The following is a 20,418-nucleotide window of genomic DNA, read 5'->3' as shown; positions in this document are numbered from 1 at the left end:
CAAGAAAGGGATCTAGGTGTTGTTGATGATACGTTGAAACCTTCTGCTCAGTGTGCTGCTGCGGCTAAGAAAGCAAATAGAATGTTAGGTATTATTAGGAAAGGAATGGAAAACAAAAATAAGGATGTTATAATGCCTTTGTATCGCTCCATGGTGTGACCGCACCTCGAATATTGTGTTCAATTCTGATTGCCACATCTCAAAAAAGATATAGTGGAATTAGAAAAGGTGCAGAGCTACTTCCCTTTGAGGAAAGGCTAAAGCAGCTAGGGCTCTTCAGCTTGGAGAAAAGGCGGCTGAGGGGAGATATGATAAAGGTCTATAAAATAATGAGTGGAGTTGAACAGGTAGATGTAAAGCGTCTGTTTACGCTTTCCAAAAATACTAGGACTAAGGGGCATGCGATGAAGCTACAATGTAGTAAATTTAAAACAAATCGGAGAAAATGTTTCTTCACTCAACGTGTAATTAAACTCTGGAATTCGTTGCCAGAGAATGTGGTAAAGGCAGTTAGCTTAGCAGAGTTTAAAAAAGGTTTGGACGGCTTCCTAAAGGAAAAGTCCATAGACCGTTATTAAATGGACTTGGGGAAAATCCACTATTTCTGGGATAAGCAGCATAAAATATTTTGTACATTTTTGGGATCTTGCCGGGTATTTGTGACCTGGATTAGCCACTGTTGGAAACAGGATGCTGGGCTCGATGGACCTTTGGTCTTTCCCAGTATGGCAATACTTATGTACTTATGTACACCGTGCGTGGCTGTCATTGTCAGTCCTGATGGCAGGTATACTATGCCGAAAATGGATAACATTTCTCCCATATTTTTAGCCCTTTTAAATGAAATTTTAGGTCTATTACTTAATTGAGGATATAATTGTAATATGGGCCAATGTTTATGGATGATCATGGTCACTTCATGTCCATGATTGGAATATGGGAGAACACAGTTAATAATATTTCGTTGATACTCGTCTTTTAAACAAGGAGCTAACAACCACTCTTCTCTGTGTGCATTTTGCGCTTTTTTGATAATCCGAGGAGTATATCCACGTTGTCTGAAGTTTTTTGACATTTGCTGAGCTTTTTGTTCAAACATTTTATGATCACTGCATAATCGCTTGACTCGCAGAAATTGACCACAAGGTATGTCATTTTTCAAGGAGCAGGGATGACAGCCGGTGTAATGAAGTAGAGTATTTCTATCAGTAGGCTCTTAGAGATGCGACGGCCATGGAACACAACATCCTCAATCCAACAGACAATCATACGAGGTCCCAATGGGAGGTCCCCCTAAAATTTATTCTGTTCCTTTCTAAAGTACATTAATATATAAGAACATAAGAGTAGCCATATTGGATCAGACCAATGGTCCAGCCCAGTATTCTGTTTCCAGTAGTGGCCAAGCCAGGTCACAAGTACCTTGCAGAAACCCAAATCGCGGCAACATTCCATACTACAAATCCCAGGGCAAGCAGTTGCTTCCCCATGTCTGTCTCAATAGCAGACTATGGACTTTTCCTCCAGGAACTTGTCCAAACCTTTTTTAAAACCAGATACGCTAACCGCTGTTACCACATTCTCCGTAAAAGAGTTCCATGGTATCACAGGTTTGCTTATGAGTACCATGAAAAAAGCATGAATTAATTAATTACCTTTAATTAAAATAAAAGATACTTATGATGTATACTTGTCACTTAAGGTGTACAAGTCTCGCAAGATGGGTCGTATCCTGGCTGTTGATCGTCTGTGCGCAGGTGTGAGGCCAGGAGAATGCTTTGGTCTTCTTGGAGTGAATGGAGCTGGGAAAACCACAAGCTTTAAGATGCTAACCGGTGATGAGAGCACCACAGGAGGGGAAGCATTCATCAACGGACACAGGTATGTGCTTTGGGTGCTGCATAGCCTGAGTGCATTGTTGGAGGTTGGAAAGCAGTAAGGTAAATGAAATGGCAGTTAATGAGTTGATTGCTGAATGATTGAACGTAGATCGATGGATAGAAAATTTGGAATTATAGACAAATGGCTGAATTGTTTTAGACAGATTGGTGTGGATGAAGATGTTTTTGTCTTGAAATTACTAAGGAGCAATTCCATAATTCATTGCCCCTATTAGGCACCCTGATGCTACATGGTGAGTGCCTATTCTATAATGATATCTAGGCACCCAAATTCTGTTATAGAATGCTAGTGTAACCTGGTATCGGCACACCTAACATTTACCTGCCCACAATAACATCAGCCATAGACCTGGCATAACTGCAGTTATAAAAATGCAACAAGGGTGCGCATAACTTACAGTATTCTGTAAATTGCATGTGTGATGGCTCCGCCCATGCTTCACCCATATGTATGCCCCTTGTATTTACATAACATGCAATTATATGTACTCTTAAAGAATAGTGCATAGTCATTTTGCTGCCACTCGCAAGTGTACACATACCCATGAAAGTGAGTTTTCTGTACCTTTGTGTGTAACTGGCATGTGAATGCAGATGCTCAGTTAGTTGCCCTTTTGATGAGTTATTGAGTGACTATCAGTCTTATTTTCGAAAGAGAAGGGCACCCTTCTTCCGACACAAATCGGGAGATGGGCATCCTTTTAGGGTCGCCCAAATCGGCATAATCGAAAGCCGATTTGGGGCGTCGTCAACTGCTTCCCATCGCGGGGATGACCAAAGTTCACAGGGGCGTGTCGGCACTGTAGCGAAGGCTGGACTTGGGCGTGATTAAGAGATGGGCGTCCTCGGGCGATAATGGAAAAAAGAAGGGCGTCCCTGACGAGCACTTTTCCGACTTTACTTGGTCCATTTTTTCTTGCGACCAAGCCGTGAAAAGGTGCCTGAACTAACCAGATGACCACCGGAGGGAATCGGGGATGAACTCCCCTTAATCCCACAGTGGTCACCACCCCTCCCACCCTAAAAAAAAACTAGCCTCAAATGTCATACCTAGCTCCATGACAGCAGTATGCAGGTCCCTAGAGCAGTTTTAGTGGGTGCAGTGCACTTCAGCCAGGCGGACCCAGGCCCATCCCCCCCTACCTGTTACACTTGTGAGCCCTCCAAAACCCACCCGAAACCCACTATACCCACATGTAGGTGCCCCCCTTCACCCCTTAGGGCTATGGGAGTGGTGTACAGTTGTGGGGAATGGGTCTTGGGGGCGGGATTTGGGGGGCTCAGCACCCAAGGTAAGGGAGCTATGCACCTGGGAGCAATTTCTGAAGTCCACTACAGTGCCCCCTAGGGTGCCCGGTTGGTGTCCTAGCATGTCAGGGGGACCAGTGCACTATGAATTCTGACTCCTCCCATGACCAAAAGGTTTGGATTTGGGCGTTTTTGAGATGGGCGTCCTCAGTTTCCATTATGGCCGAAAACCGGGGACGACCATCTCTAAGGTCGACCATCTCAACATTTAGGTCGACCTTCTCTAAGGTCGACCTAAATGTTGAAAGTTGGGCGTCCCCGACCATATTTCGAAACGAAAGATGGACGCCCATCTTGTTTTGATAATACGGGTTTCCAGCCCCTTCGCATGGCCGTCCTGCGAGGACGCCGTCATGAAAATTTGGACGCCCGTTCGATTATGCCCCTCCACGAAAAACAAAGCTAATAGTGTGACTAGAGACTGAGTATCCACGGGTGGCACTAATGCTAGGTCATATTGTGCCACAGCATCCTGAAGGAGCTTCTGCAGGTGCAGCAGAGTATCGGCTATTGTCCACAGTTTGATGCACTATTTGATGAACTAACTGCCAAAGAGCACCTGGAACTTTATACCCGCCTGCGTGGGATTCCATGGAAGGATGAGGAGAAGGTAAGATGCAAATGTCTCAAAGTTTGCAGAGTGTGCAGATATATTAATCTGTTCACTGTCACAGGCTCCAGTAGGGAAACTTATGTCTCATTAAAAAGTTTGTCACAATTATTAATATTCATCATTGATATCAAGTCTCTATAACATGCTTTGCTTTGGCCTTCAGCATCAAGAAATAGCAAAAGATTATGGGAGACATTAACACTTTTTGTATGTGAAATAAGTACATCACAAAAATTTTCATTTATATTCTGCTCTAACACTTCACACAAGTACAAAAGTAAAACTCTAGTGTCTTTGGAACCGCTTCAGGTAGCAAGGCAACACATTGTTGTAACTATTCGGTTTCCATTAGGGGTTTCTGCATACCTTATTCTGAAATAAACTGTCAAAATATAGTGACTTAGCTTGGATTTTTTTTTCAGGTGGTGAAGTGGGCCTTAGAGAAGCTGGAGTTAACCAAATATGCAAACAAACCAGTCGGTACTTACAGTGGTGGAAATAAGAGGAAGCTGTCCACTGCCATTGCTCTGATTGGCTATCCTTCCTTCATCTTCCTGGTGAGAAATGAGATTTCCCTACTAGGCTAAAAGAGTCTAAATGCAATTGTAGCCCTAACTCTACCATTCCTTCACTTTCCTGTTGAAAAATGAAATTTCCCTACTAGGGTTTATTAATACATAAGTATCGCCATACTGGGACAGACCGAAGGTTCATCAAGCCCTGCATCCTGTTTCCAGCAGGGGCCAATCCAGGTCACAAGTACCTGGCAAGATCCCAAAAGAGTAAAACAGATTTTATGCTGCTTATCCCCAGAGTAAGCAGTGGATTTTCATAAGTCCATCTTAATAATGGTTTATAGACTTTTCTTTTAGGAACTTGTACAAACCATTTTTAAACCCTGCTAAGCTAACTGCTTTTACCACATCCCCTGGCAGTGAATTCCAGAGCTTAATTACATGTTGACTGAAGATATATTTTCTCTGATTTGTTTTAAATGTACTGTTTAGTGGCTTAATTTTGTGCCCTGTAGTCCTTGTATTTTTGGAAAGAGTAAACAGGCGATTCATGCTTGCCTGTTCCACTTGTCAGGTTCTCAGGTTCAGAGCCCGCGGGGCCGGGCTCTGGAGCAAACGTGAGCCCTTGGGCTGCTGCCAAGGAGCGACAGCAGCAGGCAAAACCCACCAACCAACACTGGGTAAGCACACCGGCAGGGACTGCAGGCACTGCCCAGCGAACCGGAACACATGGACTGGAATCCCCCGGACTGGAGGACACAGGACTGGAACACTGGACTGCAATCCCCTGGACTGGAGGACACAGGACTGGAACACACACCGGACCGGAACACACTGGACTGGAGCACACCAGACTGGAACACACACCGGACCGGAACACTGGGCTGGAGCACACTGGACTGGTCCGCACAGCTTCACCTGCGCTTAGCTACTAAGCCCCCCAGGAGTTGAGCTCCTAGGTTCGAGTAGCCGGCAGGACTTACTGGATACCGGATGACACAGGGACCAGGACTGGAAACAGAAGTGCTCCTAAACCTAAACTGATCTACGTGCTCCCAAGCCCTAAACCAGCAGGAGTGTTCCTAACAGTAAACTGACAAAAGGACTTCCTAAGCCCTATACTAAACAGGAGCTCCTAAGCCCTGCTCAAGCAAGGGACTTCCTAAGCCCTAAACTAACAGAGCAGGGAACTAAACACAAAGCTAACACAGGTGCTACTAAGCACCAAGCTACAAGCAGAGCTCTACACTAATAAGCTAAACACAAAACTAACAAGCTACCTAAGCACTGCTCTAGCAAGCTAGATACAACTAACAAGGTGCTTCCTAAGCACTACTCTGGCAAGCAACCAGAAGAGCTCCTAGCACTAAAAGGGAAGACAGGGGAGCCACAAGGAAAAAGCAGGGAAGCTAACCCATAAGCCAAAAGTGATTCTAAATCACCAAACGCCAACAGCAAAGACTGCAATGCTCCCAATAGCACAAACCCAGAAGTACTTCTAACAGCAAACTCTGCAGTGTTCCTAACAACACCAAACCCTGAAGTACTTCTATCAACAACAGAGCTTCCAAAGCCCTACACACAGCAATGCTTCCAAAACCAAGAGGGAAAAGCAGGGGAACCATAAGGGAAAAGTAGGAAAGCTAAACACACAGTCACCAGTGCACACTGCACTAACAACACTAACCTGGCCCTTAGCAAAAGCAAGCAGGGAAACTAGACACAAAGTCAGAAGTGCACACTGCACCACCCTACCTAAAGCAAACACCACTGTTGCAAAGGCTCTGAAGGAAACAACACCACTTCCTTATCAAGGCCCTCCCTGATGATGTCACACTCCCTAGCCCCAGGCAACAGCACACTGACCCAGAGAGGCCCAACCCACACCAATGCAACACCGTGAAGCACTTGAAGCCAGTAGAGAGGTAGAGCTAACTCAGTCCACCCACACAGCTGTAGTAAAGTAAAACAATTAACCCCATGCTGCTGGAAGCTGCCAGCACAGAAAGACAGAGCCAGCTCAGAAAGGACAGACAAAAGAAACAGAAGCCAGCTAAGAAGCTGACCCCCAGGAAAGAGGTAAGTTTGAGAGGGGTTCCGACCCCAATCATAACAGCACCTCCCCCTCAAGGCTCCCGTGTCCCCACGGGAGCTCCAGGTCTCAAAAGACAATTTAGGTCTCCATGGGTAGCTGTGATGAAATCTCCCAATGGGTTTCACAATATAAATCTGGGCGTCTGGGCAGGAAGTAACAAATACATCTGGAACTTGGAAACCAGAGTGGCTTTGGCCGCCACGAGGCTCTTTAGGATGGCTGCTAGGCAGGATCAGAGTCTTGGATGCAACAAGTGGAGTCCAATTCAATAGGAACCCTCTCCTGAAGGAGTCCACAACTTCCTTGACTTCCTGGCACTCCACTGTAGCAGCCAGAACTGGGCTAGAGCCCATACCCATCCTGGAATCTGAAGCCGGACAGGGACTAGAACTGGACTTCAGACTGGACCTCGCCTCTTGGCTGGAGCTGGAACTCAGAAGGAGGTCAACATCTTGGCTGAAATGGGAACTCGGAGTAGACTCAGCATCTTGGCTGAGACTGCAACCTGATCCGGCCTCAGCCTCTTGGCCGGAACTGCCACTCAATTTGGACTCAGCCTCTTGGCTGGACTCGGTACTCAACGTAGACTCAGCATCTCGGCTGGCACTGGAACTCGCTCCCGACTCAGCATCTTGACCGGGACTGCAACTTGATCCGGACTCAGCATCTTGCCTGGAACTGCAACTCGATCCAGACTCAGCATCTTGCCTGGAACTGGAACTCCAACTCTCACCGGACTCAACATCTTGACCGGAGTTGCAACTTGACCCGGACTCAGCATCTTGCCTGGAACTGGAACTCCAACTTGGCCCGGACTCAACATCTTGACCGGAGTTGCAACTAGACCCGGACTCAGCATCTTGCCTGGAACTGGAACTCCAACTTGGCCCGGACTCAGCATCTTGGCCGGGACTGCAACTTGACCTGGACTCAGCATCTTGCCTGGGACTGGAACTCCAACTTGACCCGGACTCAGCATCTTGACCGGGACGGCAACTCTCACCGGACTCAGCATCTTGGCCAGTACTGTAACTTGACCCAGACTCAGCATCTTGCCCGGGACTGTAACTCAATTCTGATTCGGCATCTCGGCTGAACTCTGCACTCGGTGCAGACTCAGCACTCATCGTGGACTCGTCATCTTGGTTGGGCTCTGCACTCGGTGTAGACTCAGCACTCATCGTGGACTCATTATCTTGGCTGGGCTCTGCACTCAGTGTAAACTCAGCACTCATCGTGGACTCATTGTCTCGGCTGGACTCTGTACTCAGTGCAGACTCAGCACTCATCGTGGACTCAGTATCTCGGCTGGCCTCTGCACTCGGTGCAGACTCAGCACTCATCATGGACTCATCACTCAGTGTAGACTCAGCATCCCGGCTGGGACTGCAACTCGATCCAGACTCAGCATGTTGACTGGAACTACAACTCGCTCCAGACTCCGCGTCTTGACTGGAACTGCAACTCGCTCCAGACTCAGTGTCTTGACTGGAACTGCAACTCGATCCAGACTCAGCATCTTGCCTGGAACTGGAACTCCAACTTGACCCAGACTCAGTATCTTGACCGGGACGGCAACTCTCACCGGACTCAGCATCTTGGCCGGGACTGCAACTTGACCTGGACTCAGCATCTTGCCTGGGACTGGAACTCCAACTTGACCCAGACTCAGTATCTTGACCGGGACGGCAACTCTCACCGGACTCAGCATCTTGGCCGGGACTGTAACTTGACCCGGACTCAGCATCTTGCCCGGGACTGTAACTCAGTTCTGATTCGGCATCTCGGCTGGGCTCTGCACTCGGTGTAGGCTCAGCACTCATCGTGGACTCAGTATCTCGGCTGGCCTCTGCACTCGGTGCAGACTCAGCACTCATCATGGACTCATCACTCGGTGTAGACTCAGCATCCCGGCTGGGACTGTAACTCGATCCAGACTCAGCATCTTGACTGGAACTACAACTCGATCCAGCCTCAGCATCTTGACTGGAACTGCAACTCGATCCAGACTCAGCGTCTTGACTGGAACTGCAACTCGATCCAGACTCAGCATCTTGACTGCCAATGCTGCAACTCACTCCAGACTCAGCATCTTGGCTGCCCCTGCTGCAATTCGCTCCGGACTCAGCATCTTGGCTGTCACTGCTGCAACTCGCTCCGGACTCAGCATCTCGGCTGTCACTGCTGCATCTCGCTCCGGACTCAGCATCTCGGCTGTCACTGCTGCAACTCGCTCCGGACTCAGCATCTTGGCAGGCAAAGCCCTTCAGGCTGGACTCAGAAGTTTGGCGGGAAAAATCAGGAAGCCACCTTCTTTCAGCTTGGGCTTCAGGAGTATCTCGCAGGGCTGGATCCGAGAGAAGCTGGAAACGATAAAAGAAGAGCTTGGTAGAAGGGTCAATAGCAGAAACTGGGTTCTCTTCCAGCCCAAGCCAGGAGACACGCCTTCTCTCCTCTGCAGTTTCAGGAGTATTCTTCAAGGCTGGATCAGACAAAAGTGCAACCCGGTAATCCTGGAGTGTCAGAAACGGATCCAGATCAAAAATGGGGTTGGAACTGGGATCCAAACTTGTACTAGGAGGCTTGGTTTGAAGCACCACTCGAACGGGACTCAGAGACTTGCCTGGAAGCACAGCTTGGACTGGACTCAGAGACTCAATTACCAGCCCCTCTCGGACTGGAATAGGAGGCGCAGTCAGCGTTTCTCAGACTGGACTCCGAGGCATGCGTGGAGGCGCCACCTGGACTGGCACCGGAGGCTCGGTGAGAAGCCCCCCCCTTCGGACAGGAATCGGAGGCTCGGTCAGCAGCGTCCCACGGACTGGACTCTGAAGCTTTAGTGGAAGCGCCACTTGAACTGGCATTGGAGGCTCGGTCAGAAGCGTCCCTCAGACTGGACTCTGAAGCTTGGCTGGACGCGCTGCTCGGACTGGATTCAGAGGCGTGGCTGGGCGCACTGCTTGACCTGGATTCAGAGGTTTGGCTGGGCGCGCTGCTGGGACTGGACTGGACTCCAGCTGAGCCCATAGCGTAGAACAGGGGCGTAGCTACGGGTGGGCCTGGGTGGGCCCAGGCCCACCCTATTTCAGCCCAGGCCGGCCCAGCGCCAGCGCCCATTGCCGGCCACTGCTGCTTTTCCTGTTGAGCAGCAGGGCCAGCGCTACAAAAAAGAAGAAACGCTAACGGCGCTAAGGACAAGAAATGTTTAAAAAAAAAAAAGCGCGGCACCGGCACGCACTGTCTCGGCAGCCTTGAGGCATTGGCTGCTGAGGCATTGGCTGCTGGCTCGCAGACTCCTCCCGTCTGCGGGAGGAGCCTGCGAGCCAACAGCCAATGCCTCAGCAGCCAATGCCTCAAGGCTGCTGAGACAGTGCCTGCCGGTGCCGCGCTTTTTTTTTTTTTTTAACATTTCTCGTCCTTAGCGCCGTTAGCGCTTCTTCTTTTTTGTAGCGCCGGCTCTGCTGCTCAACAGGAAAAGCAGCAGTGGCCGGCAATGGGGGCTGGCGCTGGCATGCAGGGCGGGCCTCGTCGAAGAAAAGAGGGAAAACATGGACGGATGGGGAGAAAAGAGGGAAAACTGATGGAAGGATGGCAGAGAATGAGGGAAAACATGGAAGGATGGGGAGAAAGAGGGAAAACTTGGAAGGATGGGGAGAAATGAGGGAAAACATGGAAGGATGGGGAGAAAGAGGGAAAACATGGAAGGATGGGGAGAAAAGATAGAAAACAGATGGAAGGATGGGGAGAGAAAGAGGGAAAACAGATGGATGGGGAGAGAGACTCTGGATGGAAGGATGGGGAGAGAAAGGGGAGAGACTGGAAGGATGCAGAGAAAGGTGAGAGACTGGAAGGATGTGGAGAGAGAAGGGACACTGAACAGAAAAGGGTAGAGTGATACAGAGACACTGGTTAGAAAGAGGGAGAGAGACATTAGATGGAAGGATGGCAGAGAATGAGGGAAAACATGGAAGGATGGGGAGAAAGAGGGAAACATGGAAGGATGGGGAGAATGAGGGAAAACATGGAAGGATGGGGAGAAAGAGGGAAAACTTGGAAGGATGGGGAGAAAAGAGGGAAAACAGATGGAAGGATGGCAGAGAATGAGGGAAAACATGGAAGGATGGGGAGAAAGAGGGAAAACTTGGAAGGATGGGGAGAAAAGAGGGAAAACAGATGGAAGGATGGCAGAGAATGAGGGACAACATGGAAGGATGGGGAGAAAGAGGGAAAACATGGAAGGATGGGGAGAAAAGATAGAAAACAGATGGAAGGATGGGGAGAGAAAGAGGGAAAACAGATGGATGGGGAGAGAGACTCTGGATGGAAGGATGGGGAGAGAAAGGGGAGAGACTGGAAGGATGCAGAGAAAGGTGAGAGACTGGAAGGATGTGGAGAGAGAAGGGACACTGAACAGAAAAGGGTAGAGTGATACAGAGACACTGGTTAGAAAGAGGGAGAGAGACATTAGATGGAAGGATCAGGAGAGAGGATAGATGGATGGAAGGATGGGGAGAGAAAGAGGGAAGACGCTGGATGGAAGGGTAGGGAGAAAGAGGTGACACTGGACAGAAGGATGCAGAAAGAAAGAGGGGAGACTACTGGAAGGATGGGGAGAGAGATGGGAGACTGGAAGGATGGGGAGAGAAAGAAGAGAGCTGCTGGATGGAAAAGGAGAGTAGTGAAAGACTGGAGAATAAGAGGAAGGGGCATGGGGAGAACAAGGGTGAGAAAAAGATGAAAAGCCATAAGTAGATGAAGGAAATTAAAGAATGGATAGTAAGAATGAATTAAATCAGGACAGAGAGAGAGAGGCAGAAAAATATTGAAGAAAGCAAAGAAAAAGGAGAGAAAAATGAGAAATGGCCAGGAAACCGTGGCAGAAGAGTTAAGCGAAAACGAAGGAAAGCAGAATCTAGAGACTGGGAGCGACACAATGAGAAAAAGTAAATGGCCATACAAGAAAGGTAAAGAAAATAATTTTATTTTTAATTTAGGATAAAGTAATATGGTACCTGTGTTAATGAAGTTTCAGAGACCAATACTTCCTTCCTTAGGTCAGGCGAGGATACCGTAATAGCATTGTACTGACCTGAGGCAGGAGGTTTTGGCCTCTGAAAGCTCATTGAAAAGGGTGTTAGGCTATTAAATAAATTTTCTGAAATCTGATGCACTGAAAAGCAGCACTTTACCCTGTGTGACAAATGCATCTGATTAGCGTGACTAAATTTTGCTGGGGGAGGGGGGTAGAGAGAAAATTTTGTGCCCACCCACTTTGGGTTCAGGCCCATCCAAAATTGGCAGTCTGGCTACGCCACTGGCGTAGAATTCCCCAGACGTCTCCTCTCAGCGACAGCTTCAGGAGTATCCCACAAGCTGGATTCAAGACAAGGCTGCGGCGATACTCTGAGAGCGTGATAAAAGGGGCCATATCTGAAACTGGGTTTTCAGCGATTCCAAGCCACCGGACACGTTTTCTCTCAGCTGCCGCTTCAGGGGTCTTCTTCAAAACAGGATGAGACAAAAGTTTCCCACGATACTGGCGAACAGTCATAGAAGGATCAAGAACAACGATGGAGCTGGACCCCAGCTGGGTCAGCTGGGCGGGGGTTCTTGCCGGGCTCATGGCCTTTGCAATCTGTCAGGTTCTCAGGTTCAGAGCCCGCGGGGCCGGGCTCTGGAGCAAACGTGAGCCCTTGGGCTGCTGCCGAGGAGCGACAGCAGCAGGCAAAACCCACCAACCAACACTGGGTAAGCACACCGGCAGGGACTGCAGGCACTGCCCAGCGAACCGGAACACATGGACTGGAATCCCCCGGACTGGAGGACACAGGACTGGAACACTGGACTGCAATCCCCTGGACTGGAGGACACAGGACTGGAACACACACCGGACCGGAACACACTGGACTGGAGCGCACCAGACTGGAACACACACCGGACCGGAACACACTGGGCTGGAGCACACTGGACTGGTCCGCACAGCTTCACCTGCGCTTAGCTACTAAGCCCCCCAGGAGTTGAGCTCCTGGGTTCGAGTAGCCGGCAGGACTTACTGGATACCGGATGACACAGGGACCAGGACTGGAAACAGAAGTGCTCCTAAACCTAAACTGATCTACGTGCTCCCAAGCCCTAAACCAGCAGGAGTGTTCCTAACAGTAAACTGACAAAAGGACTTCCTAAGCCCTATACTAAACAGGAGCTCCTAAGCCCTGCTCAAGCAAGGGACTTCCTAAGCCCTAAACTAACAGAGCAGGGAACTAAACACAAAGCTAATACAGGTGCTACTAAGCACCAAGCTACAAGCAGAGCTCTACACTAATAAGCTAAACACAAAACTAACAAGCTACCTAAGCACTGCTCTAGCAAGCTAGATACAACTAACAAGGTGCTTCCTAAGCACTACTCTGGCAAGCAACCAGAAGAGCTCCTAGCACTAAAAGGGAAGACAGGGGAGCCACAAGGAAAAAGCAGGGAAGCTAACCCATAAGCCAAAAGTGATTCTAAATCACCAAACGCCAACAGCAAAGACTGCAATGCTCCCAATAGCACAAACCCAGAAGTACTTCTAACAGCAAACTCTGCAGTGTTCCTAACAACACCAAACCCTGAAGTACTTCTATCAACAACAGAGCTTCCAAAGCCCTACACACAGCAATGCTTCCAAAACCAAGAGGGAAAAGCAGGGGAACCATAAGGGAAAAGTAGGAAAGCTAAACACACAGTCACCAGTGCACACTGCACTAACAACACTAACCTGGCCCTTAGCAAAAGCAAGCAGGGAAACTAGACACAAAGTCAGAAGTGCACACTGCACCACCCTACCTAAAGCAACACCACTGTTGCAAAGGCTCTGAAGGAAACAACACCACTTCCTTATCAAGGCCCTCCCTGATGATGTCACACTCCCTAGCCCCAGGCAACAGCACACTGACCCAGAGAGGCCCAACCCACACCAATGCAACACCGTGAAGCACTTGAAGCCAGTACACCCAAAGAGAGGTAGAGCTAACTCAGTCCTCCCACACAGCTGTAGTAAAGTAAAACAATTAACCCCATGCTGCTGGAAGCTGCCAGCACAGAGAGACAGAGCCAGCTCAGAAAGGACAGACAAAAGAAACAAAAGCCAGCTAAGAAGCTGACTCCCAGGAAAGAGGTAAGTTTGAGAGGGGTTCCGACCCCAATCATAACACCACTCCACTCATGATTTTGTGGGACCTCTATCATATCTCCTCTCAGCTGTCTCCTCTCCAAGCTGAAGAGCCCTAGCCTTTTTAGCCATTCTTCATGAGGAAGTTGTCCCATCCACTTTATCATTTTCATCACCCTTCTCTATACCTTTTCACTATGGGGCTCATTTTCTAAGCACTTAGACTTACAAAGTTCTATAAATTACAATCGGGCTCATTTTCGAAACAGAAAAACATCTAAAAAGTGGCATAAAGCAGCATTTGGATGTTTTTCTCACAAACACGTCCAAATCAGTATTTTCGAAAGCCATTTTTTTAGACGTTTTTCTATGAAGTCAGTCAGAAATACTTCCAAACCTCAAGGGGGTGTATCAGGGGTGTGTTCAGGTGGGGACATGGGCATTCCTAAGACTTAGATGTTTTTCAGCCATAATGGAACAAAACAAAAATGTCCAGGACTAAAACTAAGATGTTTTGTGCTAGACCTGTTTTTAGAACGAATAATGCTCAAAAAGGTGCCCTAAATAACTAGATGATCTCTGTAAGGAATCAGGGATGACCTCCCCTTATTCCCCCAGTGGTCACTAACCCCTTCCCACCCCCCAAAAATGTGATGAAAAAACATTACTTGCCAGCCTCAGATGTTATACTCAGGTCCATTAGAACAGCATGCAGATCCCTGGAGTAGTCTAGTGTTGTGTGCAGTGCACTGCAGACAGGTGGACCCAGGCTGCTAGCTCCCCCTACCTGTTACACTTGTGGAGGAAACTGTGAGCCCTCCAAAACTCACCAGAAACCCACTGTACCCACATATAGAGCTATAGTAGTGGTGTATGGTTGGGGGTAGTGGGTTTTGGGGTGCTCAGCACACAAGGTAAGGGAGCAGTGGTGAGATGTGTACCTGGGAGCATTTTATGAAGTTCAATGCAATGCTCCCCTAGGGTTCCCTATTGCTGTTCTGGGATGTCAGGGGGACCAGTCTACTAGAAATGCTAGCTCCTCCTACATCCCAATGACTTGATTTTGTGCGTTTCTATGTAACTTTGTAAGTCTAAGTGCTTTGAAAATACCCAAACTATAGCTTTATGAAGCAAGGTTCCACATTAGGAGTCACCGCCCAGGAAAAGGATTTAGGTGTCATAGTTGATACATTGAAACTCTCCGCTCAGTGTAAAGTGGTAGCTAAGAAAGCAAGTAATATACTAGAAATTATTAGGAAAGGAATGGAGAACAAAACTCCATAGTGCGACTGCACCTTGAATATCGTATGCAATTCTGGTCACCACATCTCAAATTGCATACGATATTCAAGGTGCAGTCGCACTATGGAGTTTTGTTCTCCATTCCTTTCCTAATAATTTCTAGTATATTACTTGCTTTCTTAGCTACCACTTTACACTGAGTGGAGAGTTTCAATGTATCAACTATGACACTTAAATCCTTTTCCTGGGTGGTGACTCCTAATGTGGAACCTTGCTTCATAAAGCTATAGTTTGGGTTCCTCTTCCCTACATGTATCACTTTGCACTTGCTCACATTAAATGTCATCTGCAATTTGGATGCCCAGTCTCCCTGTCTCGTATGGTCCTCTTGCAATTTTTCACAATCCTATTGTGATTTAATAACTTTGTGTTGTCAGCAAATTTGATCACCTCACTCATTATTCCTGTTTACAGCTCATTAAAAAGCAGTGGTCCCAACACAGACCTCTGTGGAACCCCACTATCAACCATTCTCCATTGAGAATACTGACCATTTAATCCTACTCTCTGTTTTCTATCTTTTAACCACAAGAGGATATTGCCTCCTTTCCCAGTACTTTTTAAAAATTTCCTCAGGAGACATGAGTTTTGTCAAATGCCTTCTAAAAATCCAGATACACAATATCAACTGGTTCACCTTTATCCACATGTTTATTCACCCCTCCAAAGAAATGTGGTGGATTGGTGAGGCATGATTTCCCTTGGTTAAATCCATGTTGGCTTTGTCCTGTTAATCCAGACCTATGTATATGTTCTATAATTTTGTTCTTTATAATAGTCTCTACCATTTTGCCTGGCATCAAGATCAGACACACCAATCTATAATTTCCTGGGTCACATCTAGAACCCTTTTTTAAAGCTGTCATTACATTGGCCACCCTCGAATCTTCTGTTACCATGCTTGATTTTAAAGATAAATTACAAGTTGCCAATAATAAATCTGCAATTTCATTTTTTAGTTTTCTCAGTACAATGGGACATATATCATCCAGTACATATGATTTTGCTACTTGTGAGTTTGTCAAATTGTCCAATTACATCTTCGAGTTTTATACAGATTTGTTTCCGTTCCTCTGACTTATCACCATTAAATACCATTTTTGGAATGGGTATTTCTCACACATCTTCAGTGAAGACCGAAGCAAAAAATTAATTTAGTTTGTCTGCTATGGCCTTGCCCTCCCTGAGTGCCCCTTTTACCCCATGATCATTTAGCAGTCCAACAGATTCTTTTACTGGCTTCTTGGTTTGAATGTACCTAAAAAGTTTTTATTATATGTTTTTGCCTCCAAGGTAAGCTTCTTTCCAAAGGCTCTGTCTGCCATGCCTTATACTGTTTCCTATTATCTTCATCTGGATCATTTTTCCATTTTATTAAAGATGTTCTTTTTTTTTAAACTTTAATTTTTTATTTATTTTCAAGTACGTATACAGTATAATATAGAACATAAACAGCTGTGAGAATTAAGATCACAGACAGGCTTATTTTCGAAAGACAAGGACGCCCATCTTTCGACACAAATCGGAAGATGGGCGTCCTTCTCACAGGGTCGTCCAAATCGGTATAATCGAAAGCCGATTTTGGAAGTCTCCAACTGCTTTCTGTCACAGGGACGGCCAGATTTCAAGGGGGCGTATCGGAGGCATAGCAAAGGCGGGACTTGGGCGTGCCTAACACATGGACGTTTTTGACCCATAATGGAAAAAAAAAAGGGCGTCCCTGATGAGCACTTGGACGACTTTACCTGGTCCTGTTTTTCTTACGACCAAGGCACAAAAAGGTGACCGAAATGACCAGATGACCACCGGAGAGAATCGGGGACCTCCCCTTACTCCCACAGTGGTCACTAACTCCCTCCCACCCTCAAAAAACATCTTTAAAAATATTTTTTGCCAGCGTGTATGCCAGCCTTAGATGTCATACTCAGGTCTATCACAGCAGTATGCAGGTCTCTGGAGCAGTTTTAGTGGGTGCAGTGCACTTCAAGCAGGCAGACCCAGGCCCCCCCTACCTGTTACATTTGTGGTGGTAAATGTGAGCCCTCCAAAACCCACCACAAACCCACCATACCCACATCTAGGTGCCCCCCTTCACCGGTAAGGGCTATGGTAGTGGTGTACAGTTGGGGGTAGTGGGTTTAGGGGGGGGGGGTTGGGGGGGCTCAGCATACAAGGTAAGGGAGCTGTGCACCTGGGAGCAATTTATGAAGTCCACTACAGTGCCCCCTATGGTGCCCAGTTGGTGTCCTGGCATGTCAGGGGGACCAGTGCACTACGAATGCTGGCTCCTCCCACGACCAAAGGGCTTGCATTTTGTCATTTCTGAGATGGGTCTCCTTGGTTTCCATTATCGCTGAAAATCAGAAACAACCAAGTCTAGGGACAACCATCTCTAAGGACGACTTAAATTTCAAGATTTGGGCATCCCCAACTGTATTATCGAAACGAAAGATCGACGTCCATCTTGTTTCGATAATACGGGTTTCCCCGCCCCTCCATCGGGACGTTTTGCAAGGACGTCCTCAGCAAAACATGGGCGTCCCTTTCAATTATGCCCCTCAGAGTGTCACATTCACCCCTTTTAACAGGAAGTGACATCTTGAGTTCCTCCTGACAATACTTCCCCCTATCCAGAGAAGTGTGGCGTAAACTCCAATAGGCTTCTCCTCTCTTTTAACAGGACGTCGCCATGTAGTGTTCTCTGCTTCTCAACAGGAGGCACTAGCAAGCCTAAATTCTGCAAGAAAAGAATCCATAAGAAAGTTCACTTTAAAGTTCTTTATTTCCCTTACAAAGTCAATCTGTAAGACTCCCCTTTAACTCAGGGTGAATAATCATAAGACATCTGTTATTTCATCTAACATCCCTTCCTCTGAAGTTTTAACCCCTTGGACAGGATTTTACTTCACCTCAACTTTTCAATCCTGTTCTCCACCCCTAGCTGTTGACATCAGAGTCTTACTTCAAAGCTCACAGTGTTCCCTCCACACTGTGGTTAAATAAAAGTTGCTTATCCTTCCCATTATTCTGGACTTCAGGTAAGTCAACAGAGAGAGGGTCCAAAGTACAGAACAAAGTCCAAATAACCAAAAAGAAGCAGTAGGAGCCTTCAAAATCGGGACACAGATACTTTATTTGTATAACTTGAACACCAATCTTTCCTTAATAACCCAACACGGGCCGCGTTTCGGCACACAGCACCTGTGTCAGGGGTCTATATTAAACATAGATAATAATGCAAATCAAGCCTAAAAATAGTAACAGAATTACATAGAAAAAATGTTTCTTAAAAGGAACCCAAGAAAAGTACACATTGATAATTTGAACATGCATATTGATTGTTCTGTATAAAATACATTGATAACAATTGATATTGATCTGTATGAACAGCTTGAAAAGCTAAAGGTGGATAAAGCCAAGGGACCGGATGGGATCCACCCCAGGATATTGAGGGAGCTCAGAGAGGTTCTGGTGGGTCCTCTTAAAGATTTGTTTAACATATCCTTGCAGACGGGAGAGGTTCCGAAGGATTGGAGAACGGCGGAGGTGGTCCATCTTCACAAGAGTGGTGATAGGGAAGAAGCTGGAAACTACAGGCCGGTAAGCCTCACTTCGATTATTGGAAAAATAATGGAAGCGATGCTGAAGGAAAGGATAGTGAATTTCCTGGAAGCCAATAAGTTGCAAGATCCGAGACAACATGGTTTTACTAAAGGGAAATCGTGCCAAACGAATCTCATTCTTTCATTGGGTGACAGGAGAATTAAATCAGGGACGAGCTATGGACGTAATCTACTTAGATTTCAGCAAAGCTTTTGACACGGTTCCCCACAGGAGGCTCTTAAATAAACTGGAAGGGCTGAAGATAGGACCCGAAGTGGTGAACTGGATTAGGAACTGGTTGACGGACAGAAGCCAGAGGGTGGTGGTGAATGGAATTCGCTCGGAGGAGGGAAAGGTGAGTAGTGGTGTGCCTCAGGGATCGGTGCTGGGACCGATTCTGTTCAATATATTTGTGAGTGACATTGCCGAAGGGTTAGAAGGTAAAGTTTGCCTATTTGCGGATGATACTAAGATCTGCAACAGAGTGGACACCCGGGAGGGAGTGGAAAACATGAAAAAGGATCTGAGGAAGCTAGAAGAATGGTCTAAGGTTTGGCAATTAAAATTCAATGTGAAGAAATGCAAAGTGATGCACTGATGGATCCTCAGAAGCTTAGCTGAAATTGGGTGGCGGAGCAGGTGGGGGGAAGAGGGGTTGGTGGTTGGGAGGCTAGGATAGGGGAGGGCAGACTTATACGGTCTGTACCAGAGCCGGTGATGGGAGACGGGACTGGTGGTTGGGAGGCGGGAAATACTGCTGGGCAGACTTATACGGTCTGTGCCCTGAAAAAGACAGGTACAAATTCAAGATATGAGTTTATCTTGGGCAGACTAGATGGACCATGCAGGTCTTTTTCTGCCGTCATCTACTATGTTACTATGTTAGGGAATCGAAACCCTCGGGAGATGTATGTGTTAGGCGGGGAGAATCTGATAGGTAAGGACGGGGAGAGGGATCTAGGGGTGATAGTATCTGAGGATCTGAAGGTGACGAAACAGTGTGACAAGGCGGTGGCCGTAGCTAGAAGATTGTTAGGCTGTATAGAGAGAGGTGTGACCAGCAGAAGAAAGGAGGTGTTGATGCCCCTGTATAAGTCGTTGGTGAGGCCCCACCTAGAGTATTGTGTTCAGTTTTGGAGGCCGTACCTTGCGAAGGATATAAAAAGAATTGAAGTGGTGCAAAGAAAAGCTACGAGAATGGTAAGGGATTTGCGTTACAAGACGTATGAGGAGAGACTTGATGACCTGAACATGTATACTCTGGAAGAAAGGAGAAACAGGGGTGATATGATACAGACGTTCAAATATTTGAAAAGTATTAATCCGCAAACAAACCTTTTCCGGAGGTGCGAAGGCAGTAGAACGAGAGGACATGAAATGAGATTGAAGGGGGGCAGACTCAAGAAAAATGTCAGGAAGTATTTTTTCACGGAGAGAGTAGTGGATGCTTGGAATGCCCTCCCGCGGGAGGTGGTGGAAATGAAAACGGTAACAGAATTCAAATACGCATGGGATAAACATAAAGGAATCCTATTCAGAAGGAATGGATCCTAAGGAGCTTAGCCGAGATTGGGTGGCAGAGCCAGCCGGTGGTGGGAGGCGAGGATAGTGCTGGGCAGACTTATACGGTCTGTGCCAGAGCCAGTGGTGGGAGGCGGGGCTGGTGGTTGGGAGGCAGGGATAGTGCTGGATAGACTTATACGGTCTGTGCCCTGAAGAGGACAGGTACAAATCAAAGTAGGGTATACACAAAAAGTAGCACATATGAGTTTGTCTTGTTGGGCAGACTGGATGGACCATGCAGGTCTTTTTCTGCCGTCATTTACTATGTTACTATGTATAAAATTCATTGATAATATGAACATGCATCTTAATTATCTTGTGTGAACATATACTAAAACTTTTGGCCATCATAACTTGGATGTCCCTTT

The 20,418-nt window shown here is 47.1% G+C and overlaps 1 protein-coding gene across 1 annotated transcript in view; it reads left to right on the top strand.

Annotated features, from left to right (window-relative positions):
* Nucleotides 1-20,418, top strand: part of ABCA2 (ATP binding cassette subfamily A member 2) — a 689,232-nt gene that overhangs the window by 627,962 nt on the left and 40,852 nt on the right. The window contains exons 46-48 of the mRNA XM_030206813.1: nucleotides 1,703-1,881; nucleotides 3,678-3,819; nucleotides 4,245-4,379. Coding sequence (XP_030062673.1) covers nucleotides 1,703-1,881; nucleotides 3,678-3,819; nucleotides 4,245-4,379 — 456 coding nt within the window. The remainder of the gene's footprint in view (nucleotides 1-1,702; nucleotides 1,882-3,677; nucleotides 3,820-4,244; nucleotides 4,380-20,418) is intronic.

The sequence above is a fragment of the Microcaecilia unicolor genome, chromosome 6 (genome assembly GCF_901765095.1).
Source record: "Microcaecilia unicolor chromosome 6, aMicUni1.1, whole genome shotgun sequence".
Lineage (NCBI taxonomy): Eukaryota > Metazoa > Chordata > Amphibia > Gymnophiona > Siphonopidae > Microcaecilia > Microcaecilia unicolor.
Note: the sequence above shows the minus strand (reverse complement) of the source record. Positions and strands in the feature narration are given on the sequence as shown.